This window comes from Dipodomys merriami, unplaced genomic scaffold (genome assembly GCF_024711535.1).
Source record: "Dipodomys merriami isolate MVZ:Mamm:240054 unplaced genomic scaffold, mDipMer1.0.p SCAF_17, whole genome shotgun sequence".
Classification (NCBI taxonomy): Eukaryota; Metazoa; Chordata; class Mammalia; order Rodentia; family Heteromyidae; genus Dipodomys; species Dipodomys merriami.
In genome coordinates, this window is record NW_027203048.1 from 31,604,840 (window position 1) to 31,629,592 (window position 24,753).

A 24,753-nucleotide genomic window follows, 5' to 3' on the forward strand; every position below is an offset into this window, starting at 1 on the left:
ACTTTGGTGGATGGAAATTGGATAAAATATTCCTGGAAACTCAACAGATTTTAGTTTATAGCCTCTGAACTGACTCCCTGTTACTTTTTTGTTTCTGATACTATCAGGGGCTAGGAACAGATTTTAGTTTATAGCCTCTGAACTGACTCCCTGTTACTTTTTTGTTTGTTTCTGATACTATCAGGGGCTAGGAATGTGGCTCAGCAGTAAAGTGCTTGCCTACCATGCATGAAGCCCCAGGTTCGATTTCTCAATACCATATAAACAGAAAAAGCTGGAAGTGGTGCTGTGGCTCAAGTGATAGCATAGTAGCCTTGAGCAAAAGAAGCAGGGACAGTGCCCAGGCCCTGGGTTCAAGCCCCATGACTGGGGGAAAAAAATTGAACTGATATAGGGATCACACTCCCAAGCCTCATGCTTACTGTTTTTTACAATGCTCCACCGTGAGCTATGTCCCTTGCCCCATATTACTCTACATATATATAAAGGAAAGCTTCTTAAGAAACTCTTAGCAAAAGAGCTATGAATTTAGATCTTTCACTGTATTATATGTTGAAGACAAGTTTTCTTAGTTTCATTCATATGAGTGAAACAATTAAATAAAACATAGTAAAACAAGAGGTCAGTATTTGTCCTGATTCATAAAAGTAGCTGATATAGTAATCAAGTTTCTTTTTATACTGGCTCTTATGTCAACATGGTATGCTTCTAACACTTGAGCAAACCAAATAAACAAGAACATCACTTCAAGATGCACTTGACAAGTTCTGGTACACAAAGAGCATCTTTACCTGATGTGTAACAGGCTGACCCAGATTTGCTCTATGCTTTTGGTTAGGCTCACATGATGCCTGTTGAGCCATTGAGCTGTGTTTCAGATACCTTTACATTGGTAACAGGGTTTGTGTTCTTTGTGCGTCTGTACTTGATTACTTTGGACAGGAAATTTTTTAAAGAGCCTCCATTGTTTTTCCTTTTTAGAAGGCTTAGTTGTCATATATAGGAATTTCTGATTTCCATATCTGCTTTAATCAAGATATTCCTAAATAGCTTTTTTTAAAAAAAAATAACTTGTTACCAGTTTTGTAATGCAAAAAGAGCACTGAAATACATTTGTTGGGGTGGTGATTATAAATATTTTAAAATCTAGCTAAGATGAAAGATGATATAACTGTCTACCTGGTCTGTTGTCAGGAAATTGTCTGTTTCTTGTTTTGTTTTACTTCATAATGTTTTAAAATCAATTATGACTAACATATGATTGTAATGTTGAATATTATCTGTTTTAACTGGGCAGGCTGGAATCTTTAGCATGTATGCATGTGAAGAAGGCTTTGCCACTGGTGGGCGAGATGGTTGTATACGATTATGGGATACTGATTTCAAACCAATAACCAAAATTGATCTCAGGGAGACAGAACAAGGATATAAAGGTAATGTATGTATTAATACTTACCTCTCATTCCAAAGGCATTAAGAACCCTGTGAAATTCTGTATTTCTTTTTCTGTTTTTGAATCTTTGAAATGAGGTCTCACTAATTATCCTGGGTTGGCTTCAAATGTGAGATCCTCCTTCCAAGTACTAGAATTGTGGACATGTACTACTGTGCTTTGCTTGTGTTTCTATTTGAGAGAGCTAAATATAATGTGAAATTTTGTACTGTATATTTTCCCTCTGTCTTCTACCTTGTTCGGTAAAGGATTTAAGGAAGTTAACATAAATACAATTAACAAATTAGTTGTAGCAATAAAATAAATGATTACCATTTTTCCTAGCTAGCATGAAGATACCTGCATGCATTAGCAACAGTCCGGCAGCAAAGAAAAACAACATTACGGTAAAGCTACTGAGTGGTTTCTTAGGAGTTGATACCTTCAATGATAAAACTATGGACAAATTGGTCAACCTAAATGTGACTGTGCCCAACCTCTGAAGACAAGTAAATGATAAGAAAAGTAAAGAAAATGAATGTTCTTTTTTTTGTTGTTGTTGGTCGTGGGACTTGAACTCTGGGCCTGGGTGCTGTCCCTCAGCTCTTCAGCTCAAGGCAAGAGCTCTATCACTTGAGCCACAGTGCCACTTCCAAGAAAATGTTCTTTTAAAATAGATTTAAAGTAATACCTACCACATAATAGGAATAGGTTCGAATCCAACGTATTTAAATAACTGATGGTTAACTGTGGATGGTTGGGTTGTTGTTGTTTTTAAACCATAAACTGGTTTCTTGTTGGGGATCATCACTTAAAACTTGTGGTTCCTTGGGCTAGGAAGGTGGCTCAGTGGTAGAGCGCTTGCCTTGTATGCCAGAGGCCCTGGGTTCAATTCCTCAGCACCACATAAGCAAAAGGCAAAAAGCCCGAAGTGGAGCTGTGGTTCAAGTGGTAGAGTGCTAGCCTGGAGCTGAAGAGCTGAGCGACAGCGCCCAGGCCCAGAGTTCAGGCTCCACGACTAGACCCCCCCCCCAAAAAAAAAAACAAAACAAAAACCCTTGTGGTTCCTTGTGAATTGAACAAGTGCTGTCATAATTTGATGACATTTTTTTTTGTCAGCCACTTCACCTGATTCATCCAAAAATTATACCACATAATTGAGGATCAGGATCAAAGCCATTAATAACTTGCTTTGCTGTACTTTCCTCCTTCTCCTCTTCCTCCTCTTCCTTCTTTTGTTGGTTGTGGGGGTTGAACTCCGGGGCCCGGGCGCTGTCCTTCAGCTCTTCAGTTCATAGCAAGCGCTCTACCACTTGAGCCACAGGGCCACTTCCAGTTTTCTAGTGGTTTGTTGGAGATAAGAGTCTCACGGACTTTCCTGCCTGGGCTGGCTTTGAACCAGATCCTCAGATCTCAGCCTCCTGAGTAGCTAGGATTACAGGCGTGAGCCACTGGTGCCTGGCTATACTTTTCTTCTTGATACAGAGTGGACCTTGATTCTCAGAGTTTTGGAGCTGGCTCATAATGAACAGTGATGCATTGAGGTCTTTATATTATTGACACAGTCAACCCCATTGCCACCTCCTATCCCCACATTATAAGGAGAACAGTTATGGATGTTCTCCATATTGAAGCCATCTAGGCAGATTTCTATACAAAAACCCCTTGACAGAACTAAAGCAGCCCTGAATGGTACATGGTAGACAGATGGAGCCCAAGACAGGCCTACATCCTGTAGGATGTGTCCTGTGACAGCAGAACTTAGTTTATCAGGGAGGAATTGGCATGCATGCTAGATAGATGATGAATGGGACATTCACTTATCAGGGGGAAGAGTAGATTTTTATCACTTGTCAGGGAGAAGAGTAGACTTTGCTCTTATAGGATGGCTTATAAAATCTTCTATTTTAGCCTCAAGGAATTCCTGGGAAGAGTGGGGTTAGAAGGGAGCTCTTAGAAGAATGGATCACAGGCTGTGTGGATTGCTGATTGTCTTGATTTTTTAGAATTGCCACTCACTGATAGTAGTCATTAAGGTTTTTACCTTGCTGTTAATACATCTTTTAAAACTTTTTCTTATGGTATCTGTATAGTATCTGTAAAATCACAGGCTTAATATGCTGCATTTTCTTACTCATTAAAGCAAGTTCTAACTATGGAAATAGGAGATCAGCACCCTCCTAAACTTATTTTGCATCCCCCTCCCCCATGCCTGAGCTGATGCATTTTTGGTAGAACTGTCACAGTTCACTGGATCCCACCAAACTTCAGAGATGATGGGGTTCCTTCCGGCCCTCAGTGGAAAGAGAATATACAGCTAGAGTCAAAAGAACTGAAGACTCCTGGTTGAATTACTAGTCCCCACCAAGTCCAGCCCTATCATCCTAGATCTGGGGGTTCTGAAGCCTGTGTGGAACAGGGCAGGGCCATGCTGGGAAGTCTGCTGTCCATCACCCTCATCCTGGCCTCAGCCATCCTCATGCTGATGCTGGAAAGGAGCTTATTGAGTTCAGAAGCCACTTTGCACAACTCAGACCAGGAGTGAGTCTCAGGATAGGCCTACTGTTGTAAACTCTAGCTTTCTAGGCCACCCTGTGACAAAGGTAGGCCTTCAAAAGCACATAAAGATGAATCCCAAGGCCACAGTGATACTGGAGACCCAGCACAAGCATAGGAACTAAAATACAAAGGATTTGAGATTAGAAGCCCTGAATATGTAAACAGTTTTCTGGCTCCGCCAGGTGATACCAGACCTTTGATCCTTTGAGCATTCATAGGATGTGAGTTAAATAGAAGGGAGGGAAAAGTGGCAGGGAAAGAACAGAATGGAAAGAAGAAGGCAGAGTGATGGAGTTGTTTGGGGGGTATTTTGTACTAGCCTGAAAGCAATCTTGACCTACTTCATCAACTCTTTGCTTAAAAAATGCAACTAGCAGCCCGCCACTGGTGGCTCATGCCCAAAATCTGAAGATCCATCTAGTTCAAAGCCAACCCAAGCATGAAAGTCAGTGAGATTCTTATCTCTAATAAACTACTCAGAAAAGCTGGAAATGGCTCTGTGGCTCAAGTGGTAGAGCACTAGCCTTGGGTAAAAGAATCACAGGGACAGAGCCTAGGCCCTGAGTTCAAGCCCCAGGACTGGCAAATAAATAAATAATAGAAAAATGGAAATAGCATACATTTGAAAGGAGCGGATTTAGTCAAAGCAACTTACTCTCAGTTGGGGCATAAAGATACATGTATGGATGGTTTTCTTACTTTATGGATGGTCTATTACTTTATAAGAACTTACTGACATATGTGAACTTTCCTCCATATTTTTCCCATGTGTGTAATAATAACTCTTGAATTCATTTCTATGAGGATGTGGTGACTTCTCATTTTACCCTAATGGCTTTCTAAACAAACTTAGCAAGAGAATTATAGTTGTGATCCCAATCTCATCACATGGTACTGATCATTTTCTGTGCTCTTTAAATTTAAAACATTAGCTAAAATTAAGAAACTTGTTACTTATTTAGCATTTGGAAATTCAAGTCTTTATATAGATCACATTTAGTGTGCTACCTATAAAGACTTCTGTAGACTTCTTTCTGTACAAAAAGAATACAGCAATTTTCAAGTTTAAAAAAATTGTGTACATTTTCATCTTCTGGTAGCTATTAACTTCTTAGGTATCAAGAGAGACAGACAATTTTTTAAAATAAACTAAAATACTACTAAACTTAGCTAGGCATGGTGGTACATTCTTGTAACCCAGCACTTGGGAGACTGAGGTAGGAAGATCATGAGTTTGAGGTCAGTCTGGACTACACAGTGAGACCTTGTCTTAAAAAACAAAAGAACAAACAAACAAACAAAATAAAAAACAACAAAAACTAACCTTAGAAATATGATAGACTTTGTTATGGAAAGCCTCCATCACTCAGTTATTACATCTTTGTAGTCAAGCATGAGCTAATTAAAAGTCTTAAGTAAGACTTTTGACTTTCAGTATAAGGAGGGTGATGTGTAAATAAGCTTAGAGTTGGGTCAAGCTCACATCCATAAGAATTAGCAAGGCCAGAACTGATTCCTAGGGCTTCTTCATCCCTTCTGCCCTTTCAAGCTAAGTCTGAGGAAATGTCCTTCACATTTCCCAATCAAGGGAATTGTAGGGTTTCACTTATTCCGGTGACTTACACAATTTTGGCCACCAACCAGTTTTTTGCTGAGTGTTCAAAACTTTCTCTAGCAACATCTACCCATAACAGCTTATTCATTCAGGATCTGCAGTTCTGAAAGTCAAACAATTTAGAACTAAAAAAACTTTTTTAATGATGAATTTGGTAGCAAAAGGTGACCTAAATTGACATGAGGCTATTTACTGTCTTCCTCTGTCTGAATATTTATATATCTCACTACTGATTTTGTAGTGAGTGTTTGCTTCAGATTCCCTTGGACATATGTCAAGACAAAAGTCCAAACCTTTCTGAATTCCTGGCTGCACCTGACACTAAAGGATTTCAGACATGTGCGGTGATGGACTGCCAATGGATGTTTCAGTGATTTTGGGGTTCTGGAATTTTTAAGCCAGAGAGATAATGGATGTCTACAAAAGGACTCTCTCACCTAGATGAGTGGAATGAAGTTGAGCTCAGGGTCATTAACATCAAGCTAATTGCAGACTGAGGGTTCTAATTTCTCTCACAACAAACAATGTATTCTGCATTTAATGCTTTTTAAAACAAATAACCAAGTTTAAAATGATTTCAATAGTAGCGAGAGAAGCTAAAAATAGTTTCTTAAAGCAAGTCAACCAAAATGAATTATTTCTATGGTGGTAACATAGTTTGAATTAATGGCTATAAATGATTATGTCTGAAGGAATACAGTAATTAGTCACACAGCCTAAGATGTATTATTTATCCATTCAATAAACACTCATTAGCACTTACCAAGTTTCCAGTTCTTATGCCAAGGAACTGGATAGAAAGTTCTATGAAGCCTGCATTAGTCATGATTACATTTTACTAGGGGCGGATTGTATATTTGTTATAATTGCAAGCCCCTGTTTATTGAATTGTTGCTTTGTCCATTGAAGTATAAACTCTAAATCCAGAGAAATCTTGCATTAAGCCCATGACTGAGGAAGAGTTGGAGACTTGAGATCCCAAAGATACAAAATGCCCCTTCTTCAACCTGTCACATGTCTACTGCTTCCTCCGGGCCCGGGCCGTCGTTCCCTTACATAATTTACAGCAGTTCCTGTGTAATTTGTGTCCCTGCTTTGATAATTTTTCTCCATATAGCAGCTCAAGAGATTGCTCGGTGTTTGACCTGGGCCAAATCCCATGATTCCCTTCCCTAAACCCTTCTCCACATTTGAGCTGCTCTCTCTGCTTGCAGAGGGCTCCCCAACAACCTGCAGGACTACTTCCTTCCTCTCCTTGAGTCCTTACTGCAGTGATGTCTGCCCTGGTCACCTCATTTGAATCGCAGCTGCCTGGACCAGTCTCTTCTCCCTGATTTGCTTTGCACCTTGTAACATGGGGTGTAACTCATCACCCCATGGCTTTGCACTTGTTTATGACTCTTCTTTGTTTCCACAAGAGTGAGGATCTCTTGGTTCTGTGAGCCTTCTGAGCACTTGCCAGTGTCTGGAATCACTGCGAGGTGAGTGGAGATCTTAGGCTACAATCTGTGTGCAGAGCCAGGTGGCAGCCATGCAGACGGAAGGATGTAGAATTGGTTCCTTTATAGCAACTGCTGCATTCAAGCTTGGTCCCCAAGATCCCGGAAAGGAGGTCATAGAATAGGTTGAGCAAAGTGAGTGAGACTCATGGTTTCAAATGTCTACTCGGAGAGTTCTTCCCTCCATGGCAAAGAGTAGATAGGGTGGAACAGGAGGAGGTGGAAACTCCATGTTCTTCTTCTACTAACGGAATGTCAGGGCTCCTTTTTGGCCACATTCACAACAGCCTCTGTTATTGTTTTTTTTTTTTTTTAATTATAGCCATTGTAACTGGGGTGAGGCAGAATCTCAATGTTGTTTTGATTTGCATTTCCTTTATAGCCAGAGATGTTGAGCATTTTTTCATTTATCTATTGGCCATTTTTACTTCTGAGACAATCCTCCTACCTATGGTCTCCTGTGTATCTTGGATCAAAGGCATGTACATCAGACTTGACTTACTGATTGAGATGTGATCTTGCTGATATGCCCAGGATGGCCTCCAACTGCAATCCTCCCAATCTCTCTCCTCCTTTTTTTTGGGGGGGGTCCAGTTGTGGGGCCTGAACTCTGGGCCTGGGCACTGTCCCTCAGCTCTTCAGCTCAAGGCTAGCGCTCTACCACTTGAGCCACAGTGCCACTTTCGGCTTTTTTCTTTTTGCTTATGTGGTGCTGAGGAATCAAACCCAGGGCCTCAGGCATGCAAGGCAAGCGCTCTACCACTGAGCCACCTTCCCAGCCCTCTCTCTTTTTGAGTAGCTAGGATTATAGGTATGAGCCACCATAACCTAGCCTTCATTTTTCTTACCATTTTTCTTCCTTAGAATACATTAAGGGACATATGGCCTAACAGTTCTCAATCAGAGGAAATTTTACCTCTCTCTAGAGCACATTTGGCATTATCTGGAGATATTTTTGGATGTTACAACTGCACAAGTGTGATTGGCAGTTGTGGGTAGAGATTGAGGATGCTGCAAAACCTACTTCAATGCACAGGAAGTCCCAACAAAGAAGAATCACTTGGTCCGAAATGTTAATGGTGTCACAGTCGAGAAACCGTGGTATAAAATATTCAAAAGACCTACTCAAACCTGAGAATACACTGATCACAAAAGAAATCTAACAGCCACTTCCTTGAGAGGCTTCCTTCCTCACCTTTCTGCTTCTCCTGGCCTCTGCTACTCCCCTGTGTGTCCACCGTCCTCCTGCAGGCCAGGCCCTCCAGTCTCATTGCTCTGCTTGGATGGTGCTGGCAGGCTGCCGAGGCATATGGTGTGGGAGCTGGAGACAGGGAGGTGTGCAACCAGGAGGCAAGGAGGTGTGTTTATTCAGACTCTGGTGTCAGACAAGCCGTGGGCTGGGCTGGCTGGCTGTTCATTCTTAGGGTAATTCTTCTGTCAACACATCTCCTGAGCTGAATTTCCATAAAAGACAGCCTGGGTCTTCATTCTTCCCCTGGGTGGAAGATTGTGGGTTTCTAGGTTCTGAGGTTTTGTTAAGCTCTAGTGCTCCTATGGTTAGAGGATCTTCGGGTCCTGTGATACAGATTTTGAAATAACCAGACACGTTGTCTGCAACAACTTTCTCTGTGAATTCAACTGGAAACCTCAGGCAGAGAACTTTGAAAACAAGAGTAGTAGCTGAGCTGATGAACCGCATGTGGATGAAGAATCATCTCAGGCCCAGTCCTGGGAAAGGCCCTGTGACTCTTCCAGCAAAACACAGTCCTGAATGCCTACTCCCTGGGGGCACTTGTGCTGAGCTGTCTATACTGCAGATCCATTTAATCCTCACACAGCTCTGGCCGTCCCTGCCTTGTTGAGTCTGAGATCTGGTTATACAGATCGCTAAGCTTGGTTGAATGCTTTGCTATCATTGTCTTAAAGTTATTAATCTTTTCTTTTAAGCCAAAATAATCCATGGACAGGAATTTTTTATTCAGTTTTCCTTTTCTAGCTTTAATTTAATATTTGCATTAATTATATATAGTAATGCAGTTCATATTTCCATACATGCATGTAGCATATACCAATCAAATCTAACCCCTTCTACCATTTCCAACCTTTACTGAAGACTAGTCTACATTTCATGTGTGGGCATGCACGTGTGCACATACACACATGCCTCACTATCAGCCACTGTTCCTTAACTTCTTTGCTCAAGGGACAAAGCTCAACCACTTGAGCCATAGCACCACTTCCCAGTTTTTGGTGGTTAATTGGAGCTGAGTCTGTTGGCTTTATCTGCCTAGCTTGGCTTTGAATCATAATCCTCAGGTCTCAGCTTCCTTGAGTAGGTAGGATAACACCTGGCTCAGGTGAACTTTTTTTTTGGCTTCCAAATGAGAGAGAGCTTGAGACATTTGTCTTCTTGTCTAGCTTATTTCACAATATAATGTCCTCCAGTTTTTGCCCTTTTCCTGAAAGTTAAAGGATTTCATTCTTCGAGACTGAATAATATTCCACTGTACATATATACATACATAAACACATTCCAGTTCATACTTTGGTAGGCACTTGAATTGCTTAATTGAGATTTCTCTGGTTTCTTTAATGTAGGCACTCACAGCTGTGATCTCCTTTGCTCTATTCCAGAGGTTCTGGCAAGTTGTGTTAAAAACACAAAATAAAATTTTTACTTGACTCTAGGAATTTTCTAATTTCCACCTTTATTTCTTAATTAATCTACTGATCATTATTGGTCCCTGTGTTTGTATATTTTTTCTAGTTCCTCTTTCTGTTGATTTCTAGTTTTATCCCATGTAGTCAGGTGAAATAAAGAAGTTATTTCAGTTTTCTTGTGTTTCTTAAGAGTTGCTTTATGTTGGAAACCATGCTGTTTTGAAAATGTTTCTTGGCCTATTAAAAAGAACATATATGTTCCGTGGCCATTGGGAGGAATATTCTGTAGAGGTCTGTTTAGCCTATATGACTTATAGTGCCATTTGATCCTGGAGTTTTTTGTTTTGTTTTATTTTGTTTTGTTTTTTTCCGGTCATGGGGCTTGAACTCTAGGCCTGGGCGTTGTCTCTCAGCTCTTCAGCTCAAGGTGAGCGCTCTACCACTTGAGCCACAGTGCTACTTCTGGTTTTCTAGTGATTTATTGGAGATAAGAGTCTCATGGACTTTCTTTCCCAGACTGGTTTTGAACCGTGATCCTCAGATCTCAGCCTCCTGAGTAGCAAAGATTACAGGAGTGAGCCACTGGCACCTGGCTCCTGGAGCTTTTTAAAAAAATAATTTGATAATTTTTATCTTGGATTTGATAATTTATCTATTGGTGAGAGGGTTTTGAAGTCATTCATTATTATGTTTAGAGTAGAGTTTTGTTTTTATGTCTATAGTATCTGTCTTATGGGATCTGGCATGTTCATATCTGGTGTATATATGCTTAGAGTTGTTATAATTTCTTGATGATTTTTTGAAATTAATATAATATGACCTTTCTTGTGTTCTCTATTTGTGGTTTAAAATTTGCTTTGTCAGATATGAGTAGAGCTACTACTGCTTCTTTTCAGGCTCCATTTGATTGAAGTACATGTTTTCTTCCTTTCAATTTAAGTCTGTCTTTGTCTTTGCCAATAAGGTGAGTTTCTTATAAGCAAAAAATGATTCATCCATTGGGCTATTTCTCTATTGGAGAATGTACACCATTAATATTGAATTATTACTAAAATATATGTAGTAATTCCTGTCCTTTTGTTTTTGTAACATTTGATTCTTTCCTAATCTTCATTTTCTTATCTACTCAACTAGTGAGATTTATTCATTTCCACACTTTCATTGCTGTGTTTATCTTCCTATTCTTTAAGTAGGATTCCTAAAAATATCTCTGGTAATACTGGATAAGTGGTCATTTTTAAAAAATTCCTTTAACTTTTGTTTATCATGGAAACTTAGTTTTTCCTTCAGTTATGAAGATTGCTTTGCTAAAGTAATCTAAGTTGGCAGTTATTTTCTTTCAGAAGTTGAAGTACATCATTCTATGCCATCCTGGCTGTTAGAATTTTTTGGGAAAGGTGCTGTTATTCTGATGGGTTTGTCTTTATATGCGACTTGCTCCTTCTCTGGCAAATTTCAGTATTCTCTTCTTGTTCTGTATATTTAGCATTATAGCTATAAATATGACAGATAAATTGTGGCATTTTTCTATTTGATATTTTAAAAGTCTTCTGTATATCTAGATGGCCTTCTCTTTCTCAACATTTGGGGAATTTTCTATTCTTTTATTGAGTATGTTCTGTCAGTCTGGGTTTACACTTCTTCTATGCAGTGATAGGTTTGGTGGGTATTTTTTGTCTTTTCTTTTTTGGTACTGGGGATCAAACCCAGGACATTGCACTTGTTAGGCAAGCCCTTAGCCACTGAGCTACATCCCAGCCCTTCAATTTGTTCTTATGTTTTACCTCCTCATCTGAATATTCTAATTCAGTTACCTTATCTTCAAGATACACATTCTGTCTTCTATTTGATTCAGTCTACTGGGAAGTCTTTCAGCATAATTTTTTTTTAATTGTGAAAATACTGTACAGAGGGGTTACAATTACATGGGCAAGATAATGAGTACATTTCTTATCAAGCATTGTAGCCTCCTCCTTTGTTTTCCCTTCCCATCCCATCCTCCCCCCCATCCTCCCCCCCCCCCCCCGCTCCCCCGCACCAAAGTTGTAAAGTAATGTTTTGTTTTTATTTTTGTTTTTGGTACTGAAAGTTTGCATCAAGCAGATGGTGCACTACAGCCATGCCCCAGTGCTTTTTTACTTTACATTTTTGCCTGGGGCTGGCATTGGACCTCAAACCTCCTAAAACCATATATCACTGTTCCGCATTTGCTGATTGAGATGGGTATCTTACTGACTTTTTGCCTAGATTATCCTCAAATCACTATTGTTCTGAGCTTCACCTCCCAAGTAGCTGCTATTACTTACATAAGTCACTACACCTGGCTTAAGCTAAGTTTTTTATTTGATTTATTGAGCTTTTCATTTCCAGAATTTCAGTTTGATTTATTTCCAGAAATTCTACATGTTTATTGAATTTCTGGTTCATTTCCTACATTATCTTTCTTACTTTCTCCAGGTATTTGTTTATATTATCTAGGGACTTACACAGGTGTTTATTCATATCCTCTTTAATTTTGTTAATTAGTCTTAGAACCATTCTTTCAAATTATTTGGAATTATATACTTCTTTAACATTTTCAGTCATGATTGTGGGATTGTTGGCTTTTGAAGGAGCCACATAGCCTTGATTTTTCATCTTTTTTTTTTTTTTTTTGCCAGTCCTGGGGCTTGAACTCAGAGCCTGGGCACTGCCCCGAGCTTCTTTTTTTTTTTTTTTTTTTACACAAGGCTAGCGCTCTACCACTTGAACCACAGCACCACTCCAGCTTATTCCTTTTATGTGGTACTGAAAAATCGAACCCAGGGCTTCATGCATGCTAAGCGTGGACTCTACCACTAAGCCACACTCCCAGCCCTTCGGTTTTTATCTTTATTATGTTTCTTTTTTGGGATTTGCACGTGTGAACCCAAGTCATTGGTTAGAGGTTTGATCACATGTAGACTTTCAGTTAATGTTGTCTCAATATTCTAATTGAGCTGGGTAATTTTTTACCACTAGACTGGCGATATAGATCTGTAGCCAAACCTTCACCTACATGATCAGGGCAACTGGACCCATACCAGAATCACTCAAAGAAAAGAAATTAGTTGGAGTCCCTTGTCATTCTTACTATTCAGATTTGTGCTATATGTGGGCTATGGATTGGGCTACTCAAGGGTCAATTGTCTGCTTCCCAGCTTTCATTGTAGAAGCTTCCCTTCTTTGTATTATGGTGGATGCTGTTGACTACAGAGCTTTGCAGCTCGTGGATGGGCAGGTTCCCACTTACTTCACAGTTTATGCCCAAGCATTCTAGCCTAGATGTGTCCATGAACATGTTGGAAAGTTGGGGAGGCAAAAAAACTCACTGAGTTCTAGACTGGAGGGAGAAAATATAAGGATTCCAGCACTGTGCCTACCTAGTGTCCGTGCTTTCACAGACTTCCCAGCACTTAACCACCCCAGGAAAAGAGAAGCCTGAAAACTGGACAGTCTGCAGAGCCTGAGGCCAAAGATCTACCTCAGAGCCACAGTCTTCATGGTGACAGCCTTCTGCATAGCTCGATGACAGATGTGGGCCACCCGTGCTCTGCTAGTTGTCTTGAGTTCTTGTTTTGTTTGCTTTTTAACTGGGGTTTGAACGTAGGGCTTTGCACTTCCTAGGAGGGTGCCCTACCACTTGAGCTAAGCCTCCAGATCTGTTTGCCTTATTTTTTGTATAGTCTTGCCCTTTCTTCATGGGCCAGCCTCAGACTGCAGTCCTCTTACCTCAGTTTCCTGAGTAGTTAGAATAATGGGTATGCTCGCTGTGCTCATTCTGTTTTTTGGGGATAGGATTTTGCTAACTTTTTGCCAGCCTACCACCCTTGAACCACAATCTGCCTGTCACTTCCATGTCCAGCTTTACATCCGTTTTTAAACAAGGATCACCGTGCTTCCATTTTGTACTGATTCCCAGATTGTATGAAGTTAGTCCTGTTCCTGGGTTGTCTGAGCTTGAGAGTCTTGGGAGATGCATGTCTCCCCTCCTCTTGTTTCCTGTAGGATCCCAAGCTCTGTCTCAGTATTGCCCTGAGAATACCAGACAAACTGTCAGAGTCAAGCTGCTGTGGAGTCCAAGCTCCAGTGTCTATAAGTGCTCCCTTATGTGATTCACAAGTCCTCCAGCACTCCCTCTTGTGGCTGAGTTTGATTTCGTTTTCCCTCCTTTATTACCTTTTACTTCAACATGCTCCCTGGCTTGTGTTTTTAATGGGGCTAGGATTATTTTATGTTAAGAGACTGTTGTTATTCTGTTGTGTGTTATCATTGATTCTGTTTCCTAAATCTTTGCTTCCATTTCCTGGCCACACATTTTCAAAGACAGGTAATATGCCTTTGGTAGAAAAGGACGTATTTCGAACTTGAACTCCCCCAATCTCCCTTTTATTTCTGTTGTTTGCTCCATAACTTGGCACACAATACAGTTTCTGTGCAATGTCCCCATCTGGGGCCTGGCAGTGCCCATGGAGTTGATAGTAGCTCCTCCTCTCCTCCTGCTAAGACATCACCAGCATTCTTGGATGCTGGAGGCTCAGGAATGTGCATGACGAGCCCTACCGCCCACTGCAGTGCTTGCTGGTTTGATTCACAGTCAATTTACCACAGTTGTTCTGCCTTTGCCTTGGTCTTTCTAATCTACTGGGATAGAATTTGCCACCTGTGGCCAGAGAACCATTGCTTTAGAATCCCTTAGGATGCAGCCTGGTCCTCTAAGTATTCATCTACTGACTAATGTCTCTGAATACTCAACAGGGTTTGCCAGCAGTGTTTTTCAACTTTAGAGGGCTAAAATGATTAGCTATTACTAGACCCACTCCAGACTAGCTGAAAGGAATCTCTAGGTGGGGTACAGGCATTTTGTGTTTCCTTTTTTTTTTTTGGTTGGTTGTGGGGCTTGAACTCTCTGCCTGGGCGCTGTCTCGCAGCTCCTCAGCTCAAAGCTAGCGCTCTACCACTTGAGCTACAGCACCACTTCCGGCTTTTTCTGCTTAATGTGGTGCTGGGGAATGGAACCCAGGGACTCATGCATGTAAAGCCAGCACTCTACCACTGAGCCACCATCCCAGCCCATTTGTGTTTTCTTATGTGTTGTTGAATCAGAATCTCACTATGTAGCCCAGGCTTGCCTCCAACTCAAAACCCTCATGCTCGCCTCTACAGGCCTGCTGGGATTGTAGGCATGTACCACCACATGGAGTCAGGCATCTATATTTTTAAAATGCTCAGTGTAGATTTTGATTCACAGGAAGAATCGGGAACAACCTCTTTAGAATGTTGACCATCTTGTGGCGCCTTGGAGCAGAAGATTTAGGAACATAGCTATGGAGCAAGCCCTGCCCAAAGGCCAATTTTTCTCTCTTGAGCCACATCATTGAGGGAAAATAGCCTTTTTTTTTAAACCTGTAATAATTCTCTCCATCATTTTTTTTCTTTCTGAGAATTTGCAGTGCTAGCACAACAAAATTATCAAACAGGCTAAATTCTGGTGGCTCATGCCTGTAATCCTAGCTATTCATTTGGCTGAGATCTGGGGATCATGGCTCAAAGCCAGCCTGAACTGGAAAACAAAACAAAACAAAACAAAAAACCCCCTAGAAGTGGAGCTATAGCTTGCATGGTAGAATACCAACCTTAGGTGAAAAGCTAAGGTACAGTGCTCAGGCCCCAAGTTTAAGCCCTTGTTCTTGCGCAAGCACACACACACACACACACACACACACACACACACACACACACACACACACACAAACTCTAAAGCTGCACAAAGAAGTTATAACTTAGGGAAGTAATTGAGACTCAAGGGAAGAGATGTAGAAACACTTCAGAGTTCTTGGACTGTCCACAAGGGTAAAATCTGATCATACCCACAGCAAGTTGTTTCAAATTGAGATATACCCTTATCAATAAGACTGCAGCAAGACAAAAGACCTACTGATTAAATAATAACTTAAAATTTCCAGGCATAGAATAACATGCCTGAAATCTTAGCTACTCAGTTGTAGTTTGAGACTAGCCTAGGCAAAAAAGCAAGCAATCAAACAAATAACAACAAACTTAGTATGACACCATCTCAACAAATAAGCTAGGCATGGTGGATCACACCTGTAGTCCCAGCTCTGTAGAAGAATCACAATCCAGGATCCAGCTTGAGTAAAAATGGAGCCTATCTAAAAACTAAATAAAGGTCAGATGCCTATGGCTTATGCCTGTAATCCTTGCTACTCAGGAGGCTGAGATGTAAGGATCACAGTTGGAAGCCAGCTCCAGTAGGAAAACCCATAAGATTCTTATCTCCAGTTAACTAAAAAAAAACAAAAAAGGCTATGACCAAAGGAGGATACCCTTAGGAGAGGAACACAAAGGCACAATGCCTGTGTTCATCTGATCATATAAAACAATATTTACTGAAATGTGTGAGAGCCCGAAAAGCCGAGCTGTGAGACCAGAAAGGACTGAGCGTTTGGAAAGCCTTCTCCTAAACTCTCAGATCACTGAGAGTTTCCTGGAAAGATCAATCAGTCCTGGCTTCCCAGGAGCTCAGTTCTATCCTGGGTGTGGGCTAATTCCACCCCAAACTGCATGGGAGCCAGGGGTAGGCTAAGGTTTATGCAAATGGTAAGGTGTTTACTGTTTCGCTCCCATTCCTAAGAGAAAGAAGTCATCTACCACCTGTATACAAAATATTGTCACGTGTTGATGTTTGCACCTTACTTTCTGCACATACTCTCCTATATGAAACCAATAAAAACCGTGGTGAATGGAACCTTGGGACCTGGAGCTGGGGGAAGGTTGCAGGCCCCTGGTGCCCCAACCTCAACTCCTCTGACGATGTCCGTTACTGCCCTGTCCTCAGTTGTGGTTGCAACAGAAGTGAACTCCAGGGAATGGAAACAGAAGAATTTTTTTCTTTGTGGGGGAAAAAAAGCAAACAACCAGAAGTGGAGCTAGGGCTCAGGTGATAGAGTTCTAGCCTTGAGCAAAAATTCTCAGGGTCAGGGCCCAGGCCCCAAGTTCAGGCTCCAGGACCAACACACATACATATACATACACACGAAACCAACCAACCAACAACAAAATAACAGAAAAAAAGTGCAGAGATATAGCTTAAGTGGAAGATCGCTTGCCTAGTGATGAGTTCAATCTCAGTACCACCCAAAAGTTAATTACTAGCATCATGCTAATTAACTTACTGTGTCCTTACAATGCTGAATCCTCACAAAGCCATGAAGTGGGAGCACTAATATCTCTACAAATGAAAAAAACTGAAGATTTGAAAGGTTAGGTACCTTGCCAATGCCTATAGCTAGGAGGGGGTTGGGTGTAAATCCAGTTTGTTAATCAACAGGTAGAAACAGTAATAGTGAGCTCTTGTGCCGATATCCATGGATCAGGACTTCAATAGACAAGGGTGTTGTTTTCTACTCTCTGGTCTGACAGCAAAACCAGGACACAAAGGTTTTTAGATTTAGAAGGCTTTTGGATTTAAATGGGTGGTTTGCTCTATGGTGCCACCTTCTGGCTGTGTGTGTACCAAGCTCAGGCCGAGGCTCCACATTTCTCCCAGCTCGTTGTGAAGGACCTGGTGTCCAACTCATCATACTGTCAAAAATATATGCAATATGAATTTTGCAAAAAGAAGAGAGCACCTCTGTGGTTTTAACAGCCAGGATAGCTTTTCCTGCAGCTTTTCATTATTGCAGGATTTCTAAACATATTCCAAATAAAAGCCTATGTTCTCCTGACCCAGAGCAAAAGATAAGGGAGCAAAGAGAGCTAGTTACTTCCCAAGACAGTGACTGCCGTAGCTAGCCCAGCTAGGACCCCATGCTTACATTTCCTGTCTTCTACTTTTGTGTCAGGGAGGCTAAAACCAAGACTACGTAGACAGGAGGAAGGGAGTTCAGCTGGGACCCATGCCGTAGCTGTCATCAGGTAGATGAATGACTTGACAAAAGATCATTTATTTACGTTGGTTTCTAAGGGAAAATATTCACAGCTAAGTTTATGTGGTAAATGACAAAAATGGCCTTTTTTCTCTCTGTGTTGCTCTCTCTCCATGTCTGCCTCGCTCTCTGTCTCTGCCTCTGTCTCTCTTTCTGTCTGGGTAACTCTCACTCTCTCGCTCTCTCACTCTCTCTCTACCCTCTCACCCCTCCCCTCATGTACAGCCACACCTGTCCGTCCAGCCTCATTGTCTCTACTAAGTGAAGCTTCCCTGTTGTATTTGTTACTTCACGGCAAGCCTTTCTATATATGAAGACTATTAAACAAGGATTGTGCTGGGCCCTTTAGTCCTAGCTACTCAGGAAGCTGATATGTAAGGATTGATGTTTGGAGCCAGACTGGCCAGAAAAATTCCTCTACACTCTCACCTCCAATTAGCCAGCAAAAAACTGGACTAGAGCATAGCTCAAGTGGTAGTGGACCAGCCATGAACAACAACAACAAAAAATAAAAAACAAGAGAAAGAGAGAGAGAAAGAGAGAAAGAGAGAGATTTCCAGACTCTGATTTCAAGTCCAAGTACTTTCTTTTTTGTTGTTGTTGTTGGTCATGAGACTTGAACTCTGGGTCTGGACACTGTCCCTCAGTTCTTCAGCTCAAGGCTAGTGCTCTACCACCACTTGAGCCACAGGGCCACTTCCGGTTTTCTGGTGGTTTATTGGAGTCTCACGGACTTTCCTGCCCCGGCTGGCTTTGAACCGTGATCCTCAGATCTCAGCCTCCTGAGTAGCTAGGATTACAGGCGTGAGCCATTGGTGCCTGGCTTCCAAGTACTTTCAAACACACATACACACACATGTACACACACACACACACACACACACACACACACACACACTACACTACTACTACCACCACCACCACCAACTTTAATGATAGCAACAAAACTCACAGTTGTGAGGACGTGACAGCAAGACAGGGTAGAGCGTCGCACGCTGCCTTTTGACCTCTCATTTCTTAGTCTTCTCCTTTCTGAGCACCTAAGCTCCTCTGAGGAATCCAGGAGCTCCTGGAGTATAGTCAAAATTCAGAATGCTGGTTAACTTGGATCACTTGTCAGCCTGGGCTGAACTGACAAATTCATGTTTGATACTGAGCTGATTTAAGGGGGAAAAAAAAGACAAAAGGTTTAAAAATATTAATCGTTTTCAATCCAGATAATGGGTTGTTGATTTCTTTGTGTTTTGTGGATTTTGTTTACTCAAACAAGGGTAAACGTATTGGATGTTGTGGAAAGAATCAATGTGTGTAGTTTGGGCCAAATACAGTGACAGCTATTTGGGAGAGTTTTCTGTTCTCAAGCCAGTTAGTTTTGATGACTAGACTTGCTTTAGAAGGCAAGGGAGGGTTGGTAGGTTCGAGTTCAATGAAGCTATGACTTCCAGGCCTGCTTGGAAAGTGGTGGTGTCTTTAAAACAATCGATGGCTTACAGTTAAAATATTATGATAAATATGGGCACATATTATGTGTGTGTATATATATGTCATTTTAGTTGGGTTTTGATATGTACATGCCTACTGACAAATATCCATCCTCTTCTTAAAGACAAATAGCCTTAAGGTAGGAGTCTGACTTGTTCTTTGTGAGCTCCAGTATCAGGCATATACTAGGTGCTCAATAAGAATTGGTAAAATCCCCCTTCCTCTGAATGTTCTCATTGATAACAGGAACAGAGTGTTTTAATCCTTGGTAATTCCAAGGACTCAGGAAATGTTTGTGATTTTGATGTTTTATTTCCTGCACTCAAGAATTCTCACTGAGCATCTATGACTTGCCAGCCACTGTGCTAGGTGAAGGTACAGAAGGAAATGAAGGTGGCAAGCACTTGTCCTCACAGAAGTGCTGTTCTACTGAGAGGAAGGAGACAATAAATACGGGAACGGTGGGTTGTTCCTTGCTGATGTTAGAATATCATTGACTCTTTACTTTCTAATAGCTGAAGGACAATGCCATGCTCTTCCGGTAATAACATTCTGGGCAAATGCAAAGCCTGCTGGGAAAACAGTGAATTCAGCCCCTTCTGTCAGCCTCTTACAAGAGGTTAGGAGAATGTAGATTCACCATGGGAGCTAAACCCATGAGAGAAGACAGAAAGGAACTAAGGACTGTAGCAAAAGGCTTGTTGCTATGGCTTCAGGACAGAGTGGCTCCTGGCCACTGACCTGTGTGCTCATCTGAGCGTTCTACCCCTGCTGCACCTTCCACCCTATCCTCAGAAGCCTGTCCTGAGCCTTGCAGCGAGGCCTGAGTGACAGAATCTGAAGCAGTGATGCCAAGGCTTCTCTGCTTGCTTCCTCCCCAGGGTGGGAAGCACAAACAATAGTCCCACCCATGGCTTCCTCCCACTTCAGGACATGGGACAAATTCAGAGCAATGTACAACTAGCCTTGTGCCTTAAAAAATTAAAAAGAGATCATTAAATGCACTATCTCATTTGATCCCTTGGCGATCACAGATGAGGATTTCACTTAGAGTATCCTTAGATTTCTGATGTCCCAGTATTCCATCTGGCTTAACATTTGTCCTAGATTTAAAAAGAAAAACATTTTATTTTTTAGAGCAGTTTTCCATCCACAGGAAAATAGAGTGGGAAGAATTCCCCCTCCCCACCCCTACCCCATGCAGCCTCAGTCCCACCAGAGTGGATGAGCAGTGAACCAGTTTCCATGACAGGATACCACCACCCAAACTCCATGGTTCACATGAGGGGTGCTCTTGGTGTTATATAGGATAAGGGTTTTGACAATGCATAATGCCATGTATCTGTCATTATAGTGTCCTACAGAATGTTTTTATTTCCCAAGTTCTCTGTGCTCTGTCTATTCCTCTGTCCTAAATTTTGACCTTGTAATAATGTTATTAGAATTTTGTTGTTGTTGTTGGTGGTGGTGGTTGTCTTGGATCTTGAACTCTGGGCCTGGGTGCTGTCCAGGAGCTCTTCAGCTCAAGGCAAGCACTCTACCAATTGAGCCACAGAGCCACTTCTGGTTTTTCTAGTGGTTAATTGGAGATAAGATTTTTATGGACTTTCCTTGCCTGGTTGGCTTTGAACCACAATCCTCAGATCTCAGCCTTCTGAGTAGCTAGGATTATAGGCGTGAGCCATGAGCTTTAATATTTGAATTAAAAAAACAAAACAAAACAAAACTGGGACCAGAGCTTAAACTCAGGGCCTCATGTGCTCACTGGGCTTGCTTGCTCATAGTTGGTGTGCTACCACTTGAGCCATTCCCCCAGCCTTGCTTTGTGGAGATGGAGTCTCAGGGACTGTTCTACTTGGGCTGGCTTTTTAACTGTGATCCTGAGTAGCTAAGATCACAGGCGTGAGCCACCAGAATCTGGCTTCGCTTTGAAATTTTGGATAAAACTATTTAATAGATCTTTCCATATAGCAAAACTACTGTCTAGGACAATAAATAAATATTTAAAAATTATGTAAACCTATTTTTTTAGTTTCCTTTTACTTTCAATAAGGGATCAGATTTGGGTGATAAATTATGTAATCGCCTTATAGTCTATACTTTGCAGGGGGAAAAGCTCATAGCAAAAGAGCAAGGGACTGTCCTTTAGGCATTAGGTGAATTGAGACTAGAGTGAGAGTAAAGACTGTCTCTGGGGCTTCTGGGACTTTGTTTACCCAAACAGAGTCTGCTAAGGAGGCAGCTTAGATGGCAAAGCATATTGTAGCCTTGCTTTATTAAAGGCAAGGGAAATGGAATTGCTTCTATATTTCTAACTCATATGTGAGAAAATTCCCTGGGTAAATCAGTAAATAATGAGCCTCGTAAGCAATGGAGATGAGAATTCAAGTAAGCAAACAAGGATCTCCCTAGAGAGTCTGAAATACAACACAGGTGGAAGCTGCTCTGAAAAGGAATATTCTGCTGTTAGGAAGGATGTGTTGATTCACCGACAAATGTTTGATGGTGTTTCGAGATTGAAGTTAGTTTCATTTGCATATCTCTGGGACATTATACATCTGTCTATCCAGCAAAATGAGCTTAGATTCTTACCAGATAGGAACTAAATTTACGTAATATGATAATTACCCATCTCGAAGCATCATCTTCATGAAATTTAAGTACAATGTTATCCTGAAGATTGAAGCAATTACTTTTTCATAGCCAATCGAAATTGCTTCAAGGAGGCTAGATATTCCTAAAGACGGATTTGTTCTTTTCTATTCATTTTGAGGAGTAGTACTTAAAATAAGCCATACTGTCAAATGCAGATTGCCTAAGTCAGACCACAAAGAGCGGTTACTCTTACAGAGTCACAAAATGTGGGACAACACGTGTGTAACTGGCACAGAATGGTGGGTGGCATTGGTTCTCTGCCTCTTCGGCTTTGTTGAGTGGGTATCTACTTTGGGTGTTTTCCTTTCATTTGCGCATGGCATGGAGCAATGGTCCTTATTCTTTTTGTCAGGCCTCTCCATCCGCAGCGTGTGCTGGAAAGCAGACCGTCTCCTGGCAGGGACCCAGGACAGTGAGATATTTGAGGTGATCGTGCGAGAGCGTGACAAGCCAATGCTGATCCTGCAGGGCCACTGTGAGGGGGAGCTCTGGGCTCTGGCCCTGCACCCCAAGAAGCCTCTGGCGGTGACAGGCAGTGATGACCGCTCTGTCAGGTGAGACCTCAGAGGCTCTGACTTCCTTGAGACGTTGACTCTCTTTGGCCCAAATAAAATGAACCACAGGATGACCCCCCTTTCTGGATGGAAGGTGGGACGGTTTAGCTCACCATGTGTTGGTTTCTTGGTAGGTTACTGTTGTCGTTATCTTCCTTTAGCTTCATCTTAAGTCAGGAAAACATTCTTAGAAGTGAAAATATGTGACTTCTGTCTAGGCTGGCCTCCAGTCTTCTTTCTAGCTCAAGACAAGGATTCAAGGTGCACTGGTCCGTGAGAAGAGAAGATTTCCACCCCCTCAGCTTCTCAGCCCTCTGCAGGGGACTGCATGGTCCTTTCACTGTTCAATCAGACTCATGCCTCACGAGGCCTTCACTTCTGATTTCCAGAGAAGTCTTCAGCACACCAGAGAATTATTTATTTCTTTGTAAACTCTCAGAGGGAGAGTTGAACATGGTTCTTCCAAGCGAAAGCAAGGCTTGGAGAAGACATGTGCTTCCGCACATGTCTTAGGGCCTCCGCAGCCCTTGCTGTGTGCGTTACAACACAATATTGGATTGAATGAGCCTCCCGGGCTCTTGGGATGATTGAAGCAATGAATATGTAATTTAAAAGTTTGAAATGAACACCATTGCACTGATTTTCAGGATTTTATTATTTATTTTATCTTTAAATATGCCCAGCAATAAATGGGCCCCAAGAATGAGGGAAAAGGGTGATTAATCAGTTGATTGACCAATTACTGCATCTGTAACTTAACCGCTAAAATAGAACATTATAAATGAGGCTGATGATCCTGGCTCTCCACCTGTTCTGGAGGTTCTTGCATCTAATCATGCATGGTTTACTCCATTCTGATTTTTACTTCTTATCAAGCACAAAAGCCTCGCTGGTCTCCAAATCTGTAGAAACACCTCCAGCTGTCTCCTTATACAACATAAATATGTGTTTGCTCTTTTCTTTTCATGCTTTCTTTTCTTCCTACGAGCATTCCCAAAACAGCCCCTGGATCAGATCCGACCCCAATGGAAGAATTCCATGGCAGCCTCTTGACTTTTGTTGAAGCCAGGCACCAGTGGCTCACACCTGTAATCCTAGCTACTTAGGAGGTTGAGAGCTGAGGATCATGGTTAAAGCCAGCCCAGGCAGCAAAGTCTGTGAGACTCTGCTAATCACAGAAAACTGGAAGTGGTGGTGTGGCTCAAGTGGTAGAACGCTAGCATTGAGCTGAAGAGCTCAAGGACAGTGCCCAGGCCCAGAGTTCAAGCCCCATGACCAAAAAAAAAAAAAAAAAAAAAGATAAATAAAAAAATAAAAAGAACTGTCTTGAGTCTGAGAACTAGAAATATCCTGCAGTACCCTGGTTTCCAGAACCTTTAGTATTCCCCTTATCCACTGATTTGGCTAAATTTTAAAAGGAGATTTCATACTGAGTACTGAAATGGAAGGCTAAGTAATAATTTTTTGAGAAAGATTCACTTGGTGGCATTATAGGGATAGTACTATTTATTAAGGATCCATGGCTTCCTCATCCTAGGAAAGCAAACCTTACATTGCTTAAAATAGTACAAGGCTATAAACAGCATGGGATTATAAATAATGAATGAGTTACTGAGAGAATATCATAAGCTTTAGGCTGAACAGTACAGGTTGCCCAAGGAGCCAGCAAACTACTCACCATGCAACTGCAAAATGTAAGCGGTATGTCCTAACTCTTCTGATGGCAAAGGACATTTGGGGAAATTGAGACATGTGATCCACCCCTGCACTTCTGTTCTCTAGGTTCTTGGCCCCTCAGCAGACATTGTTGTTTGTATGTTAGGATTGTCTTAAGAAAAGTTCTCTAGCAGACAGATTAGATACTGCATTGTGACCTCCATGGAAACCCATGACAAGGTATTGTAACTTACAGGTACTTTGTGGACGTTCACTTAGTTTGGGGTGCCTGGATTCCATATTCTGTAGCTGGGACCATATATAGACAGCTATATGTTTGCTGCACTTGCTTTGGGTTGCCATTCCACCGGCAGTGGCTGTGCTCATTGGCCACCAGCACCACAAAGTGTGGCCTTCACCAATGGTGGGCCTATTAGCAATAGAGCACCCAAGGGACTTATGAATGACAGCAGTGGCAGCCTGCTTTGGACCCATCCTGGAGAAGGGGTTCCCTTCATTATTGCTTAATCCACATATGCTTTATTTCCAGGGAGGCTCACAAACACGTTTCAGTGTGTGTGTGCTTAGATGCCAACTACTAGAAAGTCACACGTGTAGGCTGTTTATAAACTGACAACAGTACCACTGGAGGCTCTTCTCAGTTACCAGGCTG

At 41.7% G+C, this 24,753-nt stretch overlaps 1 protein-coding gene across 2 annotated transcripts in view; it reads left to right on the plus strand.

Moving 5' to 3' along the window:
- Eml6 (EMAP like 6) overlaps positions 1 to 24,753 on the plus strand; it is a 251,333-nt gene that overhangs the window by 103,966 nt on the left and 122,614 nt on the right. For both annotated transcript variants that reach the window (XM_070025631.1, XM_070025632.1), the window contains exons 6-7: positions 1,298 to 1,433; positions 22,223 to 22,424. In XM_070025631.1, the coding sequence (XP_069881732.1) occupies positions 1,298 to 1,433; positions 22,223 to 22,424 (338 nt within the window). The remainder of the gene's footprint in view (positions 1 to 1,297; positions 1,434 to 22,222; positions 22,425 to 24,753) is intronic.